This window comes from Lissotriton helveticus, chromosome 10, assembly GCF_964261635.1.
Source record: "Lissotriton helveticus chromosome 10, aLisHel1.1, whole genome shotgun sequence".
In the NCBI taxonomy this organism is placed as follows: Eukaryota; Metazoa; Chordata; class Amphibia; order Caudata; family Salamandridae; genus Lissotriton; species Lissotriton helveticus.
Window position 1 is genome coordinate 88,435,301 of NC_136071.1, and position 18,757 is coordinate 88,454,057.

The 18,757-nt window shown below is 48.4% G+C and overlaps 1 protein-coding gene across 2 annotated transcripts in view; it reads right to left on the reverse strand.

The window, feature by feature from the left end:
- The window catches only part of PRKCB (protein kinase C beta), a 1,135,405-nt gene that overhangs the window by 625,849 nt on the left and 490,799 nt on the right, over positions 1–18,757 (reverse strand). For both annotated transcript variants that reach the window (XM_078664821.1, XM_078664820.1), the window contains exon 4: positions 5,767–5,878. In XM_078664821.1, the coding sequence (XP_078520947.1) occupies positions 5,767–5,878 (112 nt within the window). The remainder of the gene's footprint in view (positions 1–5,766; positions 5,879–18,757) is intronic.

The following is an 18,757-nucleotide window of genomic DNA, read 5'->3' on the forward strand; positions in this document are numbered from 1 at the left end:
AGAATCGGAGCGTAGGTATGAGAGTATCTTTGTGTGTGAGTGACAGTGAGAGGGAAGAATTACGAGTCACAATTAGTTATGGTGAGTGTATGAGTGAGTTAGAGTGAGTGGGAGAGTGGGAATGAGCGATAGAGTGAATATGAGTGATAGTGAGTGAGAGAGTGTGAATAAGAGTGTGTTAGTGTGCCTTATGATTGAGAGCATGCCCTAGCCATGAAATACTCAAGATAATTCGTGACTTATGTGAGTAACCAACCTAAGATGCTGTTGCTGGCAAATTGAAGTTAATTTCTGGTTAAGAGGATGGGCACCCAAAGCAGAATGCAGTCCCAGACATACTGGAAGTTATTTATGGAATGGGGGCACCTATGCTGAAACGCTGATACTGACATACTGGAGTTATGGAAAGAACAGAGACAAGAAAAAAACAAGCATTTGCAATGCAATAGGTCTCGCATTTACGCAAGTTTGAGCTATTGGCATTGTAAACGAAAATTACTTTTAATTATGTTTTTGTTTTTAAAACATAAATAAAAGGCCTTGTCATTTACAATGCCAATAGCTCTAAATCTCGCAATTGCGAGACCTATAGCATTGCAGATGCTTTTGGTTTCTGGCTTCTTTATGGTGTTATCAGTCTTTGGTAGGAGTGAGCTTTACCTCCGAGATGAGTGAGTAGTTAAGATGACCATGATGTATGTCTATCACTATGCTGACTAACTGCAATGTCAATTGAGATGTTGTCGGTGCAACCACGTGGAGGTTACGATGTGACAGAACGCTATGACTAAGCCTTGCCCAAATGCAACAAGCAAGCCATCAAAAGTGACCAGCACCAGAATCCACCCAGCGAGCAGACATGCAGCAAGGCCGAGTAAGTGTGTGCTCACTGTTGCCTGAGCTGGCATACAATACAAGCACAATCCACTTTCAAAAGCAGCCCAAAACAGACCCAAATGTTACCGATAGAATCCCGTTGCAAGCACAGTCTCCATAATTCCAGAGAAAAGTTTGAAGGGTCGATTGATTTTTAACATTCTCTCTTCGTAGCGGAGACGCGTGTGCGCACTGTTGCCTGAGCTGGCATACAATTCAAGCACAATCCACTTTCAAAAGCAGCCCAAAACAGGCCCAAACTCTACCGATAGAAGCCAGTTGCAAGCACCGTCTCCATAATTCGAGAGAAAAGTTTGAAGGGTCGAATGATTTTTAACATTCTCTCTTGTAGCGGAGACGCATGTGCGCACTGTTGCCTGAGTTGGCCAAATCAGATCAGCAAGACGAGAGCAGTCTACTACAATTCATGGGTTTTAAAAAACACCAAGCCACATGAATCAAGAAAGAATGACATAAGCCTTGCCCAAATGCAACAAGCAGGCCATCAAAAGTGACAAGTACCAGAATCCACCCAGCGAGCAAACATGCACCAAGGCCGAGTAAAGATCGGGGCATACCTTATAGAGACTGGCCTTGTAAAAGGGCCATATTGTGACATGTGATAGAAGACAACAGCAACACTGCCGCAATGTAGGTGCGAGGTAGAGGCATTTGTAGCATTGTAAGTGCTTGAAAGGTCCTGGGGATCATTAGGGGTGTCTGACCAAAGGTGCTCGCCTGGTACCACCCACTACACCGAGGGACAGACACTGCCCCTCCTTCTCAGTCCCCAAAAGCATACCATGCCTGCCACTCCTACATCTGCAGAACTCCTCTTGCCCCTGGGTCCTCTAACCTTGACCGTTCCCAAGAATCCTTCCTGCACAGACGTACCCCTTTATCTAGTCTTTACCCACATTCAAAACATCCCCACCACCTGTGGTGCGACTCAACTCGCGAGTACAAGCACCGTGGCGACTAGAGGTCTAGGTCAGAGCTGAGTAGAGAGATGAAGCAGCAGGACGGCCCAGCAGGAGAGATACCGCCTCGGGCCCTGGTGCAGCGGCGTGAGAGGCCGGGTTGTCCTCCACCGCGGCCCACCAGTCACCAGCGCATGACCCTCAGAGCTCGACCCTCCACGGAACCAAAGAACAGGGAGACAGACAGAGAAGAAGGTCCTTGGCTACTGGTGGACGTTCGGGGAGCAACACAGGGGACAGGGTTTGGGGGGCATGTGCAGGCTCGGAATGCTTTTGGGGAAAAAAGCAGCCCAAAACAGGCCCAAACTCTACCAACAGAAGCCTGTTGCAAGCAGAGTCTCCATAATTTTGTTGATGGACAGCTTGTGCTCCCTGGTGATTGAAAGAAAGAACAAGGTTGGAGGTTCTTATAACAGTCAGCCTGGGAGGAGAGTGATACATCCGATCCCATACAAATGTTCTCATACCGTATACTACTGCTATAACATACATTACTTTAAAGGGAAAGATGACGTAACACAGCAGAAACGTGCCCCTTAGTAAGAAGATTTGATAGAAGTGTTACTGTTCTACAAAACTGGTTTAATTGTAGGTTGTTGTAGCACTCACATCGGTACCGGCGCTACCTTATTAGTGTGTACAGCCCAACGAAAATCACGGCATAATTCGTAAATCTGTTTCATCCATACACACCACCAGCGACAAGTGCAGCCATCAAGACAAAACACGTATTTAGAAAGAAAAGCTTTGACGCCTGCACTCTTACTTTTTGATTCACATTTTCCCATGTGGACGAACATAAGGTCTCCCTCTGACACCATTTCACGCATCTCTACTCTGCAGATTTCTTCGATGCAGCGAGAGTTTGCTTGTAATTAAAAAACAAGCTCGGAATCGAAACCTGTGGTGCGCGCGCACCACAGAGGAGCCGACGCCAGAATCAAAACCAGTGGTGCGCGAGCACCACAGAGGAGCGGGGTCCAGGGAGCCTGTCGTCTGGCTGCGCGTTGATGCGTGTCCTAGACAGGGACGGGAATGGGCGGAGCAAAGGCGGGACATGCGCCCGTCTTTGCCCAATTGCGTGCATTTTTTTTTTAAAGCACGCTACAGCCAATGCCGGCCTGCGTAAGCAAATCTACACACACAAGCGTGTGGTTAGCTTTCTGAGGCCCAATCAAGAGGTCTCGCGCCGCCCGAGCAGTGATGCGCACTGCAATGCTAGGCGCGAGACCTAATAAGGAAGTAACGGACTTAGGACTTCTCTGTTACTGAGGGCTTTTTACAATTAAATCGTGCACACTTTCTTTGCTATAGTACTTAAAAAATGGAAAATGTCTCTGTGAAAGGGGCCTCAGTCTGTCCATCCCGAGATCTAGTGATTGACACCTCCATGATACACATTGCATCTGCAGCCCTCTCTGGAATTCTGCCGGAGATCATGCCCTCTAGAACAAGCATATTCCCTCTCCCAAATCTCAACTTTACTATAAGCCTCGCCGTCATCCTCTCTTGGTGCTGGAAACCAGGGTTCGAGCCTCGGGGTCGCGTCGACAGCCTGTGATTCTGGGCAATCACTTAATCTCCCCGTGCCTGAATGTGTAACAGAACCGATGCTCATGTAAAGCGCTCCAATACCTTCGGGTCGAGTTCGCGCTATATAAATATGCACTACATTTTTTTTTTTTTAAAGCACTGCAAGGTGGCCAGCTGGCATTAAACAAGACACTGAAAACAAATGAAGCTCAGATCTCGGGAACCTCGAGAAGGTGCTCAGAAGCTTTGAGAGGCACCACCTGCACACATCAGACAGAACGAAAGGCATAAATCCAGCAAAGTGCAGATACACTGCAGGAGCGGAGTCACAAAAGCAACTATGAGTACTGGAAGTTGTAGTACTGGGATACTCCGATTGAGCCCTGAAACGTCCTACTGTTCCCCATTAGTAATGAAATGAAATGAAATTAAATTAAATTAAATGAATGAAGTGAAATGAAATGAATTTGTACTTGTAAAGCGCACTTAAACCCCAACGGGGGTTTCCTGGCGCTGTACGCATACCGCTGTGGAACCCTTCTGGCTTTTCCCTGTGAAATGTCCACTCCTGGGCACCCCCAAGGTGAAGCCAGGCATCCCAGCGCTGTTGGGGCCGGTGTGGAGGTTAAGCAAGCTATTGCCCAGAGTTGCAGAGTGGGACCCATGATTAGAATAGGTACCGAGGCGAGAATTATCAGGTCCGTGGAATTTTTTAGCCCAAGACCCGCCGAGGCGGGAATTGAACCCTGGTCCCGGGCCAGACCTCTGCATCAGGGTCTGCCGCTCTAACCATTGAGCCACACTTCTCCACAAAAAGTGCAAAAAGGACACAGCCCTTTCTATCTCTACCAATTGTATATGAATATTGCCATTTTATTCCCATTTTAGATGTTTTGAGGCCAAATCACAAAGGAAGGCATGAGTACTAAAGGCATATTACTTTATGAACTCAAAATGTCTTTTTAGCTTAGGATACCATATATTTGAGTTTCAGCGTACTCACAACAGCATGATATATTCAGAGATCACACATCACCCCTGCAACAGAACTCGTTAATATAGGACAAGGCACATTTTTTCTGTGTTGGGTGTTGTGTCCAATTAGGCACCTAACATCACCTGCTTCCTCTGAATGCTTACCACACATTTACATCTTCTGGACTATGTGTGCGCGAACCAAGGATACATATATTCAGCGTTTGGTGCTGCCCTTTGGCCTCACTCATGAAACTGACAAAACACCAGTGCAGGCACACCCACTCAGAAGAACCACAGTCCCAACCACCACTGGCCACACAGCTGCACAAATCAAGCCGGACTCCATTCTGTGGGGTAAACATGAAACCATTTTCAAAAAGCCACCCCTTGATGTGGGAATCGTTACAATGACATACTAGTTACATGTTGTGTGCTACACACATGCTAAACCACACAAACTACATGTCCCAGTTCAGGCCCCCTCTGCATTGACCTTCTCTTGATCAGCATTTAGCAGGCAGCAGAATACCAGATACAGCCCGCCCTGTGTGGTCTGCCCTATTTCTGCACACATTTTTAGGGGTCGTGTCTCGGGTTCTCCCGTAGACCACATTCCCACAAATCGCCATCCCCATAACTCCAGGTCCTTCCACATTCATCAGTTGCACACCTGCCAACTTGAAGAACAATCTCACCATGTGAGGATGGGCGGGGCCTTGAAAGGGGCGGGGCACCATGCAGAGAAGTACATGCGAGGCACATTGAACCCCCATCTCGCTCCCAAGCCCTCTCCAACCACCAAAAAAAAAAAAAAAAACTGCTGAGACAGGTGCTAATGTCCTGGGGTGTTTTCATACCCCTTAACCCTTTGGGTGCTGGTGACGGAACCACTCAGTCACCAGCCACGGACGGGTTGTGCTAATGACGGAGTTGATGCCGTCATGCCCCCGCCGCGTTGCCTGCGCGGCAGCGATTACGCGCCTGCGCTGAGCGTTCTATTGAGCGAGCGGGCCGTGACGGAACCACTCAGTCACAAGCACAGTGCCCGAGGCTCGTGACGGAGTGGTTCCGTCACAAGCATGGCGGCGCTGCGCGGCCCCCCTAGCGCTGTGGCGGAATTACCGCCGCAGCCAAGGGGTTAACGGACAACGACAGTTCAAAGCTTCGGCTGTTTACAGTGGTTTTCAGCTCATTTGCCCTGCCACTATATGACCGTGCGATGGAAGCCGATATTGTGTGTTACACAGTGGGACCGTGTGAGTTGGCATGTATGTAGTTGTGGTCAGCACTTTATAGACATATGACCCCCTCTGACCACACTTGAACGCCCAGAGGCTTCCACCAGCCACGCTCCCCACAGCCCACCCAGCCCTATCCACAGACCAGGCCGCGCACTTACTTTCACATTTCATCCCTTGGTGGATCAGCCCGTACAGCAGGGAGCCGCAGTGGTCACAGAACGTGGGGCTGGAGTAAGTGTGGATTTTAAATCTGTGTTTGCTTCGAGGGTCCTGAAAGAAGAATGAAAAAAAGCATGTTAGGAACAGAAATGGACACAGGGTCAGGTGAGAGGATGAAAGCTCACACCACAATCACACAATCTTGTCAACACACTACACAACTGACAATTTGAGAAATTCCGTCTGCATGCAGCCACTTCCAGGACTCGGAAAGATATCTTCTAAGCAGCAGTATATCTGATAGGAGCTCATTCCGTGTACAAGTATACAAGATAAGTGAGAGAGTTTAGCAACTTTCCCAGAGAAAGCAAATAGAGAAGAGTTGATTCAACTCTATATCTAGTTCTTATTATATTTCTGAGGCCCTGGTTGCAAATCTGGGGCCAATCCCATTGGATTCCAAGACATTCCAAGTGCAAATGGGAGTTTGCAAACTAACACAATTAGTGGCCTCAGTTGTACCCAGATCTCTAAACCATGAATAATATAAGAAATAAAGTACCCTGTGCAATGTGTTAAATCCTGTGGCTTAACAGAGAAACCTCCTAACCGCCAAGTTTGTTTACGAGATGACGTAACACCAAGCTAACATACAAAACCTGTTGAATGAATAGTAGAGAGGTACTTCAATCCTTAAAATGCATGCTATCAGAAGTCTGCTCTCCATGGTGACTGGCAATATCCTATGCACATATGGGAGGGGGTTATTTATCTCTCGCAAAAGATACTAAAGAATCACTAATCTCCATAGTGACTTTTAAAATCCTTTGTACCTCAGTAGAAGGAGCTTTGCTCCATGCAGCCCCCCCACTGAAACATAACTGATCCAAGGTGATTTCAATGTCATTGCTACAGACTGAAGTAAAACTGTATTTCTTCATATAAATTCTATTAGATTACGAAACTCGAAGGACCTTTGCAGTATTCTTAGCACTTACTGATTGTAGTGGTACTTTATTCCTTTAAAAACCTACTACAAGGTCACTGTACGGGTTTCTGGACTCCATTCTATCTTGTAATAGCATTTGTATATGGTAGGGCTTACTTTATTCCGTGTAATACATGTTATTATGTCACTGAACTTCAAGGCGACTTTCAATGTTGTTTGGACTGCCCAGAAGGCTTTACTCCTTAAAATACATGCCATTTAGTCTCTGACCTCCAAATATTCTGGCAATATCCTTTGCACACATAGTTGGTGGTACCGTATTCCCTGCAATGGTCAACTCAAACATGACTTACCAAACCGTTTGTCCATATTTTTCACTCCATCTTGTGAACTAATATGTGATTGTGCGCATCCTGGGACATAAAAGATGCGCCCTGAGCAGATGTACAGAAAATGCCAGCAAGATAGCCATTTTCGTTTCCCACTCAAACCTTCTATGGCCTGTGGGTCACGTTTTCTAATTTTAGCAGGGCCAACTCAACCTTCCATCCTTTCAAGGTTGATAAATTGAGATAAAAATGATTTGGGCAATAGTAACAACTGTTATTTACAGCATTCAGAGATGGCAGTAATGCAGTATTGTCTGCTTTATAAAGAACAAGTTATGGTTATAGTCACTATGATTGTTAATTCGTCAGTTGTGCCAGGTAAAACAAAGCAGGGTGCAGCACAGCACACACTACAAGTAAATGTAGTGTAGCGAGGAGGGTGAGTGTGTGACGTCTCTGGACGGCTGCCCTATATGTCAGCAGCAGTGCCCAGCAAAAACACAACAGATGGCTTTAAAGTGTTTTCTCATCACCCCCAGCTAATGGCTCTACACCCTCGGAAGTTCACAATAAAGGCACTTGAAAGAGGAAAAAGTCATCAAAAGTCATTACATGTTACTCTCTGTGCAGGCAGTGTGGTCACCGTATGCGGTGTGACGTCATCTGTAGCCTACAATAAACACTCTACAGCACTGTGGTGACCGTGACGTCACCGGTAGCCTGAAATATATTGCATGATACCCCTGACTTCAGGGCTAGACTGAAATAAAGAACAGGGTTATATGCAAATATTGCAGGCCTTACAAATATTTTAAAATATCGTTTTCTCTGCAAGCTGCTTGCTAAATAGGCGTTTCGGCTTTGCGGCACTAGCTTCACCCATACTCAGAGGCGCAACTGAAGTCAAATTTCGGAGGGGGCTAATTCTCTCAGCAATCGGCAGAGTGAAGAGGGGGCTGAAGCCCTTTGAGCCCAATGGGCGTTGCACGCCTGCCCATACTCAAGAACGGTAGATCAGGTGGACGACCCTTAACCGGTCTGTGGGCTAGGATGTGAGTCGAATCCCAGAACAGATCGAACAGGAGGCGGGGCGGGGCGGTGGGCTATACATCCAGGTCTTATGCGCGCTGCTTGCTAGGAAGGACACCACATGGCCAGGGTCGGATTGGGCGTGCAATTAGGCCCGGCAAGCCCCCAAAATGGTGGCCCACATTCGTGGGTCGTGCCCTTTCATGAAACATTATTTGGTTAGTCTCATTGGGCTGATTTATAGAGAAATGTTTGGTAACCTAAGCATTTTAAAGCCTAGAATCAGTAAGATTGGTGAAAATGAGAAGCGTTGCATTTTGGCCAGGTGGGCGAGGTGAAATAAAGTGGCCCACGGACCACAATACCTGATCTGGCTATGGTTGCCACCTGGATGTTTTTTTACTGACATGACCTGTATTTTAACCCGTTCGCTGCGGGTGTCGGCCAACGGCTGTCGCAAGCACTACCTTTGGTAGTCCTGCGCACGTCCGTTGTCCGACGCGGCCCCGCTCGCTTAATAGAACGTTCCGCACTGGTGCGGAACGTTCGAAGCAGCAAACGGGTTAATACCTTAGCCGCTACAAAAATAAAGAAAAACACAGAAAGTCTGTATCTTATCCTCTGATCAGTATGTACTTCAATCAATGTACGGGAAAAGCATATTAAAATGTGTTCTAAAGCTGCTTTACTCATCTGTGACTAATAGCTAAACTAAACAAAGACAGAAAAGCCATGTTAAAAAATAATATGGATATTTTTATGTAAAGAGTGCTCTCTAATTATCATGTTCTGGCCATTGCAGAATCTGATCACATGAATAAATTGCAAAAATAATTCTAATTGCTTTTTTATAGTGTTACATTGGGTGAACTCGGCGCTAGGTAATTGGAGTGATTTACATGAGCACCAGTTACACTGCAAAAGAACAAATTAATTTCTACTAGGGAGATTAAGTGATTTGCCCAGAATCACAGGATGCTGAACTAACGCTGGGACTGAAACTGGTCTCTCACGGCCAAAGTCAGCAGGTTTGGCTGTAACCCCACATCCTCTCTAGTTTAATAAAAGCTTAATAAAGGTTGCCTCACAGAGAGCCCTATGCAAAAACACACACACTCCAGGAAGGCTTCTCTTAGTTCACTCCCTCCCCAGCCCTCCATAGCCTCAGGGCGATGGCCTTGCAGTGAAGGGGGTCAAGAAAAAGGACACAGGTACTGCTGCTCCAGTGGGGGCTGAGATGTAGATGGGCCATAGCCAGAAAATCCCAGCCCCCCCTCCCCCCCCAGTGAGGCCCCGGCATACTCCCCACCCACCTTTGCCCTAATGTGATGGCCTGGCAGGGGAGGGGTCAGGGGCAAGAGACTGCTTGTGGCCCAAGCCGTGCCCCACGGGGACAAAGGTAAAACGGCCCAACAAAGGGAGAAACACCTGGCCCCCAGTAAGGGCGATTGTCACACTTACCACCGTCGCCTGTCCACCATAGCCTGAAGTGCGATGGCCTGGCTGGGCAGGAATGAAGCAGAGGCCCTTAAAAAACCAACCCACATGTCACCGTTAGGCACCGGCCAATCACCCAATGCCCGATTGCCCGCCTTCCCAATCGGACCCTGCGCGTGGCTATGTTATCCTTGACAATCATCGTCTATCACTCCTTCCCTTTGGGAGCTATTGCCATGAAGCTATACCAAGCTGTACCAGCGCGTGCAGCGCACGTCTACTTAACACGTTAACCCCTTAGTCGCGGGGCTAATTCCCCAGCGGCGCTGGGGGGAGGGGGGCGCGCACAGCGCCACTGTGCTTATGACGAGCTCAGCTCGTCACGCTGCGCGGTGGCGCTTTGCTCATGACGCACAGATACAGTCTTTCACCTGTATGGCTATGACAGGCTGAATAAAATCACAGACATATAGCGCCTTATTGTGTCTTTAGGAAATGAATAGCTCTGTGGATTGACGCAGACTAAAGAGCCCGCCCCTGACAAAGACAACAGGGTAAGGCATTGACAATGCGGATTTACCGCTGATCAGGACGAGCAGCTGACTCTAGAGAGTGGGCGCTAACCCTCCCACAACCCACCCCCATGGACGGCAGACAAAGGGCACAACAGCAACATGGGTGCGAGACCGTGCCAAGGAAAAGGCCAGAGTGACCAGGAAGTTTGAGTTCAAAGGGCCCAATCAAGAAAAAGGGGTGTGGTCCCAAGCATGACCTAAAAGGCGACTCGGACAAGCAGACCCCAGCTTTGTCCCCGGAGGAAAATGATCCCACCCACCCACACCAGAAAAGGCGGATGTCGTAGCCGCAGTTTGACGTGGGGGCGGGGAGCCACGAGGTTTAACAAGAAAGAATCTTCACATAAGGACCTAAAAGGACAATTGACTGGGCAAGGTCCTAGTGATGCCTTATGGAGGGATACTTGAGGGCAGACAAAAAAGTAAGAAATGGTCAGCGCTAGGCGGACACAACACCTGCAGCCCAGGCATGGCCATGAGTCCACGAACGCCAGATATTTGGTAGCCAGTTGAAGCCTCGAAGCCCGCAGTACCAAGCAAGTGACAGAATTAGAGCTGTCACGACAGTTGGAAGTTATGACAATTAACATGCAATAAATTATTGGATGTACACAGTATAACCTGCTACGAAAATGCCTTATGTTGTAGTCCAAAATAAGCCAGAAATATGCATGTTGATGACCAATGCTATCACGGCAAGTGTGTACCAACCTATGATGTGAATAAACTGTGGCCGTTTTAACACCACAAAAAGGACTTGGTGTACATAATTAAGGAAAAGGAAAGAGCGGAGGCAGGGCCTGTGAGTTGCTCGCACAGCTGGGGGCGGGGGGGTTATAGCACCTTACCGCCACCTCCTCTTTCCCAAGGAAAGGGTGAGCTTGGTAAAGGGATACTACGCAGGCCTTTTACAGGCAGGCTCGGTCAGGGGCTGGCACGCGAATGTCTCACCTTAAGACCGGCTATTGGACTAGTACAGAGATGCTCATCGTCACCACCAATGGGAGAATAGGATAGGGCCACCTGGCAAACTCATGTGCACAGCACCATGGCTGCAAAAGCTGCAGGTGGGCCTTAATATCACGACAGAGATATAGAACCAACCACCTGTAGAAGTGGACTGGGGTGCCACCGCAGCTCTGGCAAAAATGTTCAACCCTGCCCCACTCTGTTCTAGTGCTTAATTTGAGCAGGTAGTTTCTGGTGCTCCGCACCGGCACTTAATCATCAACACTTTTCATGAGCACCAGTTAAGGGCACATTCATTTTTGGTAGGCACAGGGAGATTAAGTGATTTGCCTAGATTCACAGGATGTTGAGCCAACGCCGAGACTCAGACCTGGTTCCCCAGCTACTAAATCGACAGCTCTGGCCATTACGCCACACCCTCTCACAGCTTTCATGGTCAGTAATTGGTTCAGTTTTTGGCGGCTTTAACAGCAGAAATGGGCTGCTGCAAGCTGCCTCCTGATGAGAGCCCCAGCACTTATTTTTTATTATAAATGAATCACTGCTCTGTTCATCTCCTCACGCAATCTCTATCTTTCCAGGAATCCATGCATTTTCTCCTCTGTGATCACTTTCTCTCTGCCTTCCGCCTCCCCTCCTCTCTCTCCAAGCCTCCTGTGCAAGTTGCAATTAATCACAGGGAGCTGGGAGAAGGGACAGAACCAACAGGAGCGGCCATTTGCCTTGAGAACGGATTCCACTGGTCTAGCCCAGAAGGGAAATGCCCGGCGGAATAAAAGGCGTGTCCGCTCTGCTGACTCAACTGCAATAGGGGTGCAAAGCCCGTCATCTCCAAGTAGGTTCATTCATAGCAATAACACAGCTCACAAATTCAGTGAATGTTTTACCGCGTCGGCCCACAAGGAGGCGCGCCTGCTCTTCGACTGTTTTGTGCTGCAACAGCGTCTAGGTCAGAAGTACCAGTTCCCTTTCACTGAACGTGTATAGGTAAATAACTGCCCGCTTCACGCCTTTAGCAGTATTTCTAAGAGCCATAAAGGGGATGGGCAAGCTGCCTGCAAACAGAATGCCACGTGCTGCTGCAGTGGTGTTGTGAGCCCCCTGCTCTAGCAGGTAAAGTGGGGGTTGCCACTGGACGCGATGGCATGGTAAATCAACCCACTAATAATAATAATAATAATAATAATAATCCACATTTGTAAAGCGCACAATCACCCGTAAGGGTCTCTAGGCGCTGGGGGCCGTCGGGAAGATTAAGCGAGCTATTGCCCAGAGTCACATGGTGCTGGGCTAACCTCCCGCCGGAGCCGGGGATCGAACCCTGATCCCCAGATTCCAGCATCAGTCATAAAAGCGTTTAAGGGAATACCAAGGCTGTTAAGCGAGCCAACTTCATTTAAGGAGATAAAGAAATTATAAAAACATTGTAAATGGAGAAGCAGCAAACAGAATAAACGGAGAAAGGTAAGAGGGAAAAATTAGATGATTAAAAAATATATATATTGAGGGTACCAAAAGTAGAGGAGAAAAGGATGGATCTAAAGATGAAAGCAAGAAAATGTGATGGGAAAGAAGCAAGACACAATGGAAAAGCGAAAATATGACAAAAGGAAGGAAAGAAGGGTCAAAAGAACAAAAAGACGAAATGTGCCCAGTATGGATGAAATGATGGATGGGTGGGTAGAAGGTTTTTGGAAAGAATGGTGGATGGATGGACCAGTGAAAGGATGGATTAACGTGTGAACGAATGTAGATTAGAGAGAGGTTGGACGGAAGTGTGGGATAATGGAAGGATGGAAAGGATGCATGAATGCAAGGAGGATGGAAGATGAATGAATGGATGGGTGAATGGAGGCATTCTAGGAAGGGTCGCTTTGCGGCGGCTCCCTTGAGCTGCTCATAACCCGTAGCCGAGGAATGCCAACACCCCCCCCTCCTCCCCCCCCACAGGGGGGTCCCCCCACCGCGGAGGAGCCTCCTTCCTCCCGGCAAAATGGCTTTTCTCATCGCGCAGCGGGAACCCATTTCTCTCCCTGACAGGAAAGGACAAGGGAAATGTTAAAAGCTGCCTGGGCGCGCGGCCGCCGGGCGCGCGGAGGGGAGGCTGCGCGCCTGCGCACTGAGCCGCCGGACACGTGCGCAGAGAGGGCCCAGCGCGCGCGCCCCTCAGACGGCGCTTTACTGTCAGGGGCGCAGACCAGGTCCCTGCACCACTCGGTGGGACAGAGGGCTTGTATTATACTGATTAAAATTGAGGTATAATAGTGAAGCAACTAGGTATACTACAAGACCTGTATGCTATTGAAAACTCACTGTAATCGCCCATTAAAAGTACCAAACCCCTACTGAGAAGTGCAGGTACTCTCAACTTCAAATTACAGAAGTGCAGGGTCCATAGGGTGACCAGAATTGCAAAGCCAAAAACCGGGACATCTCACGGAAATAGAAGAAGGACTACAGTTTTACTTCAAGAGAGCGCACAGAATGACAGCCCTCCTCAGCAGGGAATTACACAACACAGGCAGGTAGAACATACATAAAATGCAAGTTTTTAAACCCAGAAGCGTGCCTGTTAATTAAATTGCTTTCTTGAAACAACTGCTAACTATGCAGGCCGACCGACACGTCCCCGCAGGGGACACAGATAAGAGGGCGGCCACCGTAGTGCCACAAGATGGCACACGGGGCAGCCCAGCTCTAGCTCTTTCGGACCCTGGTGGGTCCCGCGCGTCACTTCCTTCCTGGGGTGGGTGGGGGAGGGTATATATTCCTCCCCCGCCCATCGAGCGGCCTCTTTGTCCACTGACCCCTCACCCTGCGCCGTTTCCCTCCCTCCGCATAACCGGCGTCTTCAGGGTGGGGGGGGATGTTTCTAATCTTTTCTCATTTGTGTTGCAGGCGGAGTTACAGGGCGATCCAGAGGCGGAAAGGTACCCGGGAGTACCCTCTTCAGGAGCACAAAGGATGCTGAGGCCTAATATCCCCAGGAAGTCTGTGCGGTGGACCCTGGGGGTACGACAGCGCCCCGCTATCCTACGGGCGGTTGGAAACCTGTACAACCGGGGGTCGCTTGAACGCTCCGCCCCTCGTAGGGGGGGGGGGGGGGGCGTGAGCAAGAGAGTGGACCAATGGTTCACCGGAATTGGGAGGGGCTATCTCCTCCCATAACCGCTAAGCAACGATTGGCTAAGGCCACGTTGCAAATTGGCCCATCAGGTGGTAGGTCGCGAGGGGCGGCTTGCCTTTTGGATTGCCTGTAAGATAACCCACCTTGTTGGCATTGTGTATATGCTAATAAACCTGCAGCTACTTTTCTCCAACAAAAAAGTTGCCTTGTCTGCTTATTTCTGTGAAATGCATGTTACTGTGAGCGGGCTGGTGAGTGGGCCGATATTGGCACTATGCACCTCCAGCCCTTTTCAGTCGACCCTCTCTAAAAACCGGGAGAGGAGCTAACTTTCATGAAATCTGCCGGGACAGCTGGTGAAAAACCGGGACTGTCCGGGCAAATCCGGGACGCCTGGTCACCCAATGCAGGAACCGAGCCCCTGGCGGTATCTGCCCATTTAAAGCACTGGTTGGTTGTATTCGCCTGCTCAGCTAGATTGACAACACGTCTGTTGAATGGGTGTTTTGTGATGTGATTGTTGAGCTGTGTGCAATCAGATTAGCTGTAGCTGGTGAAGGGGGGCACACTTCTATTCATTTCACCTGTGTAGCCACAATGAGACAATGTATTCCTTTTTTGCAATATCTGGTAGTAGAGCGAAGGTTACCTGATTTTAGAAATGTGTAATTGATTATGGGCTCAGGTGAGTATGGTAAAATTGTAGTCGGGTGACCTGCGCGCTCTATCATAGCCACAATGAGACAATGTATTCCTTTTTTGCAAAGAAGGCTGAGGTATTCCACCTTAGCCTGAGGCAAAGTATTGCTTGCAACATCTGATATTGGCTCTGTCTGGTGGCTTAGTGGACTAATGCGTCCACTGTAGGGGCCTGTGTTTGATTTCATGGTCACATGTTCAAATCCTGGCAGGTCTGCTCAGCCTTTCATCCTCCTGAGGTCGATAAAATGAGTACAGTTGAGTTGGGTATCAATAAACATCTGTTATTCAGAGCCAAGATCCCAATGGGTGAACGTACACTATACAAATACACCTTAAGTCATGTTATGTTATGTTATGTTATGTTATACTGCTTGGATCCAGAAGTCTTGCACGTCAATTGGCTGCAGAGATTCATTCTCCCCAAAGTAACTCTGGCAACCAGCCCTATCCTTGAGAAACCTTGAAGAAACTCCATTGCCGCCATCTTTACCCCTACTCGATATTCGAGGTCCTTGCCTAGGAAATTCCAGCCACTGGCAAGGGTAAAGATTTGGCTCCCCAGGAGACTTTATGCCTGCGGCTGCACGGTGGCATGTCTGTAGCCCTATGCAGCTGCAGAACGTTCCCAGTGCAGCACAGAATCGCTTGTTTTAGCTATTTTTATTAATATATTTACTTATTTCAGCAGCTTTGAAGTTCACACAATTTCTTTTTTTAATTGTAAAGTTGAGAACCGTCCAACTATACCATTTCGTACAACCCTAGTCGACAAGCAGAGCTGTGTAATCCCTTGCTCCTTGAGGGATGCACAGCACATGCATATAGCATAACAAGGTTTTATGCAAAGTGGCTGCTCTGGTCCAGAACTTTCTAGTCTCGTTAAGCGGTAATATCTGTATTACGCAATTCAACCTTGTCCTGTTTCGGTCATGAGGACGCCATTTTGAATCAGGCACCCAGATTCAGATCATGTGACTTGTAGGTTTCATAATGATTTCTGCAGCTGATGCGTGACCCCACCGAGCTATCTTGCTGGACATGGTGATTTTGCCAGATGATATTTCTAACTCATCCTGATACTCTACCCAGCACCTGCTCCCCATACCCTGGGACCTCCCCACAGACACACAGGAACAAAAAAATAGCTTATGACCCTTCCGCCATCTTGTTTGCATCTCACTGGACTGTGAGCAAATACCTGGCCTCTTCTTTACTACACACTCTGGAAACCGAACAGGTTCTAGGCACTTATAATCAGTCTGTGCGTTGTATAGCTGTCAGAATGTGTGAGCCTAGGTAATGAGTATTGGGCTGACATGGATTGTAATTTTGGAATGAAAAGAGCTGGACAAGAGGGCAAAATCAACCAAAAGACAGTTCAATGAGGGACAAAGAAAGGCACCCCCCCTTGAGGTAGACCAGAACAATATGAAGATATTAACCCGTTCCGTGCTCGTGTCGGCCGTTGGCCGACGCGGGGACTATCTCCCGGGTGCTGCGCACGGCCAACAGCCGACGCAGCCCCGCCAACTGCATAGAACGCCCGCACCGACGGGTTAAAACCAAACTAGGAGGGAATGCATTGGGATCTAATAAATACAAACAGTGCTCATATATTTGGGATTTGGTGGTTTGCGTGGCACCAGTGTCGTGCTGACCTACTGAGCAACCTGGCGGTTCTAGGAGGGCTGGTCCAGGGTCAGAATGGATTAGGATTGGCCCCGTTAGTGAATTATATAGCTAGAAAAGTGGTCCTTATCTGCAAATTGGGGTAGTTTTGAACTAGTAAAGACTTGCTGCAAATATGTTTTGCGCAGTACAGAAGAATATATGGATTTGTGCTTGCTGCTGGCAATGTGTGTGCTCATATCAGGGAAATCAACAGTAAAGTGGAGTAGTGTGGCTCACTGGTTAGAGGCAGCAGGCCTGAGAGCAGAAGTCAGCCCGGGACCAGGGTTCAATTCCCAACGCGGCAGGGTCGTGGACCTTGGTCAGCGGACTCGATAATTCTCGCTTCGGTGCTTACTCTAATCAGGGGTTCCACTCGGCAACTCTGGGCATTAGCTTGCCTAATCTCCACAACGGCCCCACCAATTCCGGGGATGCCTGGCTCCACCTTGGGGACTCCCAGCAAGGGACCATCCCACAGGGAAAGCCAGGACGGGTTCCCCAGAGTTATACAGCGCCGGGACGCCCCGTTGCTGGGGCAGCTGTGCGCTTTACAAGTATACTACATTTACATTTACATTTTAAAAACTGGCCCACCAGACAAATATCCCAAAAATACGACCCACACACTGAGCTGTCAGACCAGCCCACCGGGTACTGCCTGATTGACCTACAGACCAGCATTCCCTAAGCTGGACTGACGTCAGGTTGTGGGCTGTGCATTTTTGGGTATTGTGTGACCTATTTTGCGGTCTGGATATCCTGGATTTTACCACAAACATGTTTTTCTTCCATAGCTTGTAAAGCACCTATACAGCACGGCTTTAAAAGTTGAAAACTGCCTCGATTTGAGAATGTGGGCCACTTTTTTAGCTATCAGGGGCCGCATTACACATGCAACGCATTTTCCTTCATTGCGCCGAGCGCACCTTTAAAAAGATGCGCCTCGTGCAATGAAGGAAAATGCGCCTCATTATGGGGAAATACGTGAAATACGGTGCGGCTGCTTTAAAGACACTCCTTGTTTCACTGAGCAGGCGGCAACCTGCCTGCTCTTTTAAAGGAAATTAGCAATCTCCCTTTCAGGTGGGTGCAGTCAGTGACTGTACCCGCCTGCAAGGGGATGTCTTGTGAATCCATAGAACTCCCTTTACCCCCTGCAGTGAAATGTTCTCAGGAGGCGTACTGACAGGGCACCATCTTTCAGGTCGCGTACTATAACTGCATCTCCTGAGGGCTTCTTTGCCTTTGCGCCCACATCGGTAATACGGCGCACAGTCAAAGGAATTACCTCAATTGCACGTGGCAAGCTCCTATGCAAATGAGGGAACACCCCCTTGAAGATAGCGCTGGTGCTTTATTTGAGCCAGCCCAGGGCTATTTGCAATACAGAAAGGGCTGCACAAGCGTCTGCAGCCCCTTCTGTAATACCAAAGGGCCCCGGGGGTGTGCAAAGCGGGCGCAAACACCTGTTGCGCCCCCGGGGCATTTATGTAATAAAGCCCCAGGTTTGCTGGTGGGGGGCACTTATTTCGGTGTCTGGAATTATTTTCTGCCCTAGTGCGACCCTGTTGTAGCATCATACTGTGACACAGGGCAGGGAAACATCCTTTACAACACAACTTTTACCACGCAGTGCCTTTACGACGCAACTTTTACAACTCAAACCATTACAACGCATTGCGCTGGGGGGCGCTCTAGGATAGGGAATAGATTTAATTTACTATCCAACACCTTCCCTACTATCCACGGGGACTGGAGTTGGAATAGTAAATTAAACTATTTACTATCCAGCACCCCAAAGCGCTATGCATTATAAAGGCATGCGTTGTAAAAACTGCGTTGTAAAGGCATGCGTGGTAAAAGCATGCGTTGTAATGTCATACATCCCACAGGGCAACCTCATTTAAGCTGTTGTGGCAGGAGCTGTAGGTGGCACAGTACATTTGCACATCGAATTTTATATGTCACACAAAACCTGTGAGGCTTAAGCAAGGCAACTGACATATTTGGAGGGCTGCTAAGCCTCCCTGGACTCAAGAAGGTCTGCATGTCCCAGGTGAAATGTACCCCAAAACTATGTGGTATGAATGCATTTATTCTCTTTTTCACTGGAAATGTACAATCTTTTTTTTTCTTCCCTAGCACTGTCGTTAAACATTTTAAAAAGATGATTGCTAAAAATACCAGGCAGAGAACACCCTG